The 7,886-nt window shown below is 27.5% G+C and overlaps 1 protein-coding gene across 1 annotated transcript in view; it reads right to left on the minus strand.

The window, feature by feature from the left end:
- Nucleotides 1-1,741: 1,741 nt before the first annotated feature.
- LOC117177629 (phosphatidylinositol 4-kinase beta) overlaps nucleotides 1,742-7,886 on the minus strand; it is a 52,398-nt gene continuing 46,253 nt past the window's right edge. Inside the window, exon 12 of the mRNA XM_033368417.1 lies at nucleotides 1,742-4,464. Coding sequence (XP_033224308.1) covers nucleotides 4,277-4,464 — 188 coding nt within the window. The 3' untranslated portion in view covers nucleotides 1,742-4,276. The remainder of the gene's footprint in view (nucleotides 4,465-7,886) is intronic.

Here is a 7,886-nt window from a genome sequence, read left to right on the forward strand (position 1 = left end):
AAATTCAGTTATTTGGTTAAAAAATAAACTTTTTTTCTCGAAAATTTGTTCAATTCGCTTAAAAGTTTAATTATTTCGTTGTAAATATAACTGTTTAGCTGATAATTTAGTTTTCTGATAATTCAACTGTTTTTTTGCCTTTGTTTTTTTAATGCAGTATATTTCGACTGTAAATCTTGAAATATTAAATTAAACATGATACCTATCTACACATTAATTTTATTTGATACTTTATTCTCCTAATTTCTTGACATCACCCTGGGTACTTCAAGCTTTGTGTGATCATAAATAAACAGGGTGGCTGCTGGACCTGGAAACCGGGAATTTTATCAGACCGGGAAATGACAGTGAATTTATTTTTTGACCGGGAAGTTTACAAATATTTACAAGAAATATCTTTCCAAGTTCGATTTCGAACGTTTTTAAAATAATTATTTGAATTGTTAGTTCTTTCAATTATGACATCATTCAGTTTACAATGCGTAATTCAAGAATCTTCTGCTATAAAAATTTTCCATTTTAGATTTAGATTTTTAATTTAAAGAATTGTAAAATGCAATCTTTGAAGAATTAAGTAATTAAATATTAAATCGATTGAAGTTGCAAATTTTTGATAAAAACGTATTTTTATTTTATCTACTGTACAAATATAAATAAATTAGTTTTGGAAAGGAACAATAATTGATTTGTCAAAACGATTCTAAATCCGTTCAATTTTCAGAATGTCCAGATTTTAACGTTAAAAATTAAACTGTTTCAATCCAAAAGTCTTCGTAATTAAAAAATGCTAACGTCCAAGTAAAACTTTATAAACTATTTTTAACTTAAAAATTACTTCCTAATCATGTATTTGTAATTAAAGGCTTTCACAAAATTAAAAATATTGCTTCAGTCGAAAGTATACAATTTTTAATCCGTTAAGGTTTCAAATTTTTTAATTGAAAAAAATAATAACTTTTTAATATTTAGCAATATTTATCATTTGACTATTTAATTAAGACAAAGCAATTGAAAACAAATATTTAAAAGTAAAAAATTGGAAACTGAATTGTTGAATTTTGGAGTTTAGATAGCAATTTAACACTTATTATTTGTAGAAAAAACTTGAGTAATTTTAAGAGGTATTTAGAGGTTTCGAAAAGATTTGAAATTAATTTAAAAATTGAAATTATTGCAAATAATTTAAGAATAAAAACATTTTCGTATGATTCCTAGGAAAATTGAAAATAGTTTTTCACTTTGGAATATTATTTTAAAAGAAAATTCAAAAGTATTTAAAAATATTTCCAAAATTGTTAAAAACGAATCTGGAAGATTTTAAGTAAGATTTTGAAATAAAATTTTGAAGCTTTTCAGGGATATTTAAACTACTTGAGATTCAAATAATTTAACTTCTAATTTAAGAAGTGTTCAGTTTAAAGCAAAATTAATTTGTCAGTTTTTAACGTTCCTGCGTTAAAATTGTTTCACATAATATAATGTGGATTTATATTTTTAGAATAGAATTTGAATCTTTAAACCCATTAATGTTTAAAAGTTATAAATTGTGCAGTTTATTTACATTTGATTACAAATCTTACAATTGAAAATTGTTAGTATGTTCCATTGTTTACGTGTAAATTATTGAGCAATTGAATATAAAATTTTTGAATTAAGAAACTTTTAAACTTCAATTTCAAAAGTTTAAAATTCAAGAGTCCCAATTTCGTTTCATTTTCGTCATAAGATGCAAGATGAATAATTTTGGTATACATTATGGTTTATTTTTTATTGATACAAAGCTATTCTACAAGCGTTTTCAAAATGATTACACTCCCAATGCATGCCACTGTCACGCACCCTTCATCCTCCCATTATCGAAAGCTAACAAAATAAAACCGGAATGAACGAATTCGGTAAAATTCCAGAGGCACAATCGCTTGTGCAAAACTAAAGTAATTATCACACATTAATGACAATCGTAATCCAGACGAAAGAAAATTCTTCATGAAAAATGAAAATCGAGGCTCTAATATCCGATAACTCTGGATGATATTCCACTTTCATACATAATTGACTGGATCCAGTCAGTCTTAAAAGGATCTACGCTTCCGATACCTCGCAGATACAAAAAGATTCATAAACTAACATTTGAATATAGGCAATATAAACATGGAAAGCAGTATCAACTTTTCTAATAAAATCTTATTTCCTCAATTATTTATTATTTACAGATATCACGCTTTCCCAAAATTCATAACATCCAGAGTTGCACCCTGCAAATATAAAATTTCATTCAAACTTCGAATACCTTTCTTTCTATGCCATCTCTATTTTGAAAGAATTCGAAGCTTTCGTCCAGGTTTAAAAGACACATTCGTCCATTCTCAAAAGTATATTTATATATATTTTTTCAATTAAAACGTTAAAAGTGTACAACTCTGGGTGCAGCGTGTCAACAACAAGTGGATCCTTTCGTCGATCATCCAACGCTTATTCTCAACGATTTTTATCAATTTTTTGTTTAAACAGCCAAGAATCGAATTCCGTCCAATCATCTCGTTATTTAAAAAGGATTTAAATTAGTTAGGTTTTTTCTAGGGGTCACACCATTTTTCAATTTCAGTGTAAATCACCAAAATCCTGAAAAATTTCCTCACGAAAGGAATAAAATTCATATCTCAACATTGTTTTAATATCTCGTCTTTTTCAAATTCTTTTCCCTTTCACTTGACTCGTTTTCCATTTGCAAATTTCTGATCTCCACTGAAAATTTGGAAAGGCCAACCCCTCGACTTTCGCAGTAATTAATACATTTACTTGTAATTCATATTTATTAATTATTTAAAGTTATTATAGCTCGCAAACAAGCGAAAGAATAAAAACGGACCGGAAACACCCAGACTTGAATGTTTCCTTGATGAATTTCCGATCAGCTTTTTCTCTCGCCAGACACGGTTACGACGACGCTGTAGGAGAGGGAGAGAGATAAGACACTTGGAAGTCGGATAGCCCAGGTCTCTCGCCTTCTGGGCTTCGCGGCGACTTTGATTTCTTTCGCACATTCACTAGACAATCAATTTTCAGCATATGTACAATAACACCTCATAATTTACTTACTGAAAAAAAGATAAAACACGTAATGCAGAATACCGTGAAATAATTAATAATAATCGTTTTACTCGCGCAGCTGATACAGCACTTGCTCCTCTTAATTATTATTTATATCTAGAAAAGAACTATTTTTTACGAACATATAAAAAAACTTGCAACTTTCGAATAAAGACTTACAATGAATACATTATAGTATGTATATATGTATATATAAAGTAGGAAATATTTTGAGTATTTGGCTCCCCTCTCGAGTGCCAGATTTTTTTTCTTTTCTGTTTCCCCTCGACATTTCGGGGTTGGCGACTTAATTTAAGACTCGATTTCTGTCTTCGACTTTACATTACATTTAAATTACATTACTGAAAATCTAGCGATTGAACGAAGGGAAATTTCGTTTCTGAGTTGCGCATATATTTACAAATTACAGATTGTCCTGCTCGGAACGTCGACAAATTCGGTGAGCCACCACATTCTTCACTTCGCACTGTATATAAGATTTGATTTGATTTTTTTTCACCGTTTTCTACATAAATAAGGCACCTTTAACGAATTACATTATTAGAAACTACAACGACATAGCAATCCAATAATCAGTCCGCGATTAAACGCTTCACTAATCCACTCTTCCGTCCATGCACACAAAAACTATAAATACCGAAGTCTAGGTAATAAACTAGAAGCCTCCTAAACGCAAGAACGCATTTAATTCGACCACTTTTTCTCATAAATTCAATTTAAAACCTCCTGATATCCAAACAAGTACACCATTATCTACAATTCTGATTCAAAACTCGTAAGAATTTATTTTTAATCAGTTATAATTGAGGTGAGCTTATTCAGTCGAATTTTCAATCACAATTGCGAAAGCAAAAATCATTCCGATATGAACACATTCGTTTTTTTTTGTCCTTAACTTAAGGGAACAACTTCGAGCTAAATTCTCTGAATCTAATCAAAGTGAACCTTCGGATTCTCGGTGAACCACATTTATTTTGGAATGCTATGAAGTGTATTTCAAAAGCACGGAAGGGACGTTTACTGAATTTAGACATAGATGGTTTAATTTCATATCGTTCATGACAAGGGCGAAAATGGTAATTGTTCCTTTGTTTTTTTGTTTTTTTTTTTTTGTTGCTTTTTTTGTAGTACGAATTAGTTCTATCTAGAGGAGATTGAATTTCAATTAAAGCGTGCCATTGGCAAAATACTGGTATCGATCGTAGAGTTTCGTGGACCAGGAATGAATGCTGCCCTCGACCAGATCTTCTACGTGTCGACGCAATTGGTCCTCTGTCAGGGTTAAGTGGAATCGGTTCTTCAAACCCTGAATAGTCGCTGCGCCACCACTACGGAAACATGGAAGCTGGGATCCTGAAAAATTATTTATTTCTCATTCCAGAATCTTAAATTTTCCATTATTTTGTGTGCCTTAATGGCAAGAATTAGGCAATTTTCAGGGTATCTACTCAAATCAGAGTGGGGACTTGACCAGGAAATGACCGGGAATTTAATTCTGATCGCAGAAAAATTTGAAGTTTTCATTATTTTATTAATTTTGGCATATTTAGAAAAATTATTTCTACTTTATTTACAGTCGCAGATTTGTCAGATTATTGAAGCAAAGTTTACTCTAATTAACTCATAATTTATGAATGAATTTTTATTAATTTTCATTTTAAGAAAAACTTCTTGCAAGTTCTGGTTAAAAATTATTTTTCAGTTGAAGATTCATCACTTTAATTAAAAATTCATCTCTGGTTGAAAATATAACTACTTCCATGAAAATCAATTAAAAAAAAAAATAAAAATTCAACTCAGGATGGCCGTTTTAATCGAAAATTCCCGGTCATTTCACGGTTTTTTTCCCGGTTCGCAAATATTTTTCACGGTCAATGAAATTTATAAAATCGAACTCTATTCTAAACATTTTTACATTTAAAGCAATAAGTAACCAATTAAATTTACACGTATAAAATGAAAGGTGCTAACACTTTTCAATTGAAATTTTTTTAATGAAATGCAGATAAACTGCAAAATTTATAACTTTGATAAATTATGGAGTTTAAAGATTCAAAATAAATTCCAAAAATATAAATCCACGATAACATTTTCAATACTCTAAATTAAAGAATCAAGCAATGAATCTAAAAAATTTTCAAAAAAATATATTTTAAAGTAATTTTAAGCTAGCCAAATTAAAAAATTAAAAATAATTTTTTTTTAAATTAACAATTTTTTAAATTAGAAGTTCAATTATTTGCATTTTACATAGTTTAAGCATCCTGCAAAAACTTAAAAAATTTATTTCAAAACATTGAGAAATCTAGAAGTGGTTTTATATTTTTCAAAAAATTTAAAGCATTGTTGAAATTTTTTCGAAACGTTAAAATATACTTTTAAATTAATTGAATTTTTCCTACAACTTTTAGAAAATCCTGCAAATTAAAAAAAATACTTAAAATTTGAATTTATAAATAACAATAGGAACACTTATTCTTTGTAGAAAAAATTAGAGTAATCTTAAAAGATATTTAGAAGTTTTAAGAATATGTAAATTAAATTTAGAACTTGAAATGATTTCAAATCATTTACACGAAGTGTGTGACTCGAAAAAATTGGGCTATTCGTACCGAAATTTTGGTGCAAATACCCACAGCCGAATTTAAAACAAAACGCAGATTTTTGCAGATTTCAACCAAAAAATTTAGAAACTTTTTAAGAATTGTGAAAGGCTTAAAACGAATAAAAACATTTTCATAAGGTTCCTAGGAAAATTGAAAATGATTTTTTATTTTGAAAAATTATTGTAACAGAAAATTTTAAACGATTTTAAGATTTCCAAAATGATGAAAACTTTTTAAATTGAGAATTCAAATATTTCATTGAAAATTTATATATTTTGTTAGAAAATCCATTTTTTTGTAAGAAATTACTTTTTTCTTTCCAAGTTAATCGTCTTGTTTACAAATTTTTCTTTTCGGTTGCAATTTCAAATATTCCAGTTAAATATTTAACATTTTACTTGCAAAATTCATCTTTTAGGTTGAAAATAAAATTACATACTTGGTTGAACGTTCAAGTATTTTATTGTAAATCATTTTTTTTTTTTTTTTTTGGTAGATGGTTTATAATTTGAATTAAAAATTTATCCCTAGTTGCAAAAGTAATGTACTTTGTTGAAAATCAATTTTCTTAACTAAAAATTTAACTAATCCAATCGAAAATTAAACTATTTTGCTTACAATTCAATTTTTTATTAATAAAAAGATTTACTACCGAAAATTTGAAAGTTAATCTCTTTGGTTTTTTTTTTATTTATTCTTTGGCTTGAAATTCTTTTGTTTTTTAAACTGAAAATGTGTATATATTATAGTTGCATTTTCCATACTTTTAGAGAAAAATTCATTTCTTTTGTTAAACATTTCTTTTTTCACTAAAACTGAATTATTCCATCTTTTGTTGTAAAATGATCTTTTTAGTTGAAAATTATAAATTCTATTATTCTAGTAAAAGATACATCATTTTAGTTGAACATTCATCTTTCTGGTTTAAAATTCATTTGTTCTTGGTCAAGATTTACAATTTTGGTGAAAAACTCATCACTTTGTTTGAAAATATAACTATTATTTTTAAGTTAGTTTTTTAAATGAAAATAATAATTTTAAATAAAAATATAATTTATTCCAATTGAATATTCCATATTTTGGGTTTAAAATGTATGTGTTTGATAATATTAATATTTCAAACCTAAAATTTAATTATTTAAGTTTTGATTGACAATTTATTTTTTATTTTTGTTGTAAGCATGAACTTTTTGTTGTTGAAAATTCAACTATTTGAGTTCAAGATTCATTGCTTTAGTTAAAAATTCATCACTTAGGCTTACAATTGACCTATTTTGACGAAAATCCGTTTTTTGTTTGTTGAAAAACAATTTTTTCATATGAAAATTTTACTACCAATTTTTTGCTCTGTAATGTTTTTTTTCAGTTTCTAGGGAAATTAATAATTAAATAATACTAAAAGCATAAGCAATCTTTTTTTTTTATTTTGTCCCTAAAGTTCATGAATTTGAACAAATTTTTATTTTCAAGTTTAAAATATTGAGTTTTTAACGAGATAAATGAATTTTTAACTAAATAGTTGAATTTTCTATCAAAAATATTAATTTTCTACAAAAAACATGATTTTATTCAACAAAATATATGAATTCTCGACCAAATAATTGAAATTTTATCTCAGAAAGATTGGTTTTCAAGCAAAAATGCAACAGTTAAATTTTCAGTCAAAAAAATTAATGATCAAATAAACAAAAATAATGTTCAACCAAAGTGATAATTCTTAAGGGCATGTGACACAGCTAAATACCTATATTACCGACCTCACTTTTTCTGTTCACTGAATGTTTTTGTGAACCTAAGAACTTTTTTTGTAAATAAAATATCGAGATGAAACTTTGGAAAATGTATTAGAGTACAATAAAGTACGTTTAGGTACTGCATTTTGGTAGGAACTTCACTGAAATTTATTTCATCTTTTTTCTGAACCTCGACATTTTTTGAACGTTCGAACTTTTTTTATACATAAAATATCGGTCTCAAACTTTGAAAAATGCAAGAGCTGAAAGAAAACTACGTTTAAGTACAAAGCTTAATAATAAAAGATGTCAAAAAAAAATTCAACTATCAATCCCATCGGCATCAGCCGGTAACGTTGTACACGAAAATACGAACCCTCTAGAGCCTCGTCTAGTGGCCGCCAGGGTTCGTATTTTCATGTACAACGTTACCGGC

Source organism: Belonocnema kinseyi, chromosome 8, assembly GCF_010883055.1.
Source record: "Belonocnema kinseyi isolate 2016_QV_RU_SX_M_011 chromosome 8, B_treatae_v1, whole genome shotgun sequence".
NCBI lineage: Eukaryota > Metazoa > Arthropoda > Insecta > Hymenoptera > Cynipidae > Belonocnema > Belonocnema kinseyi.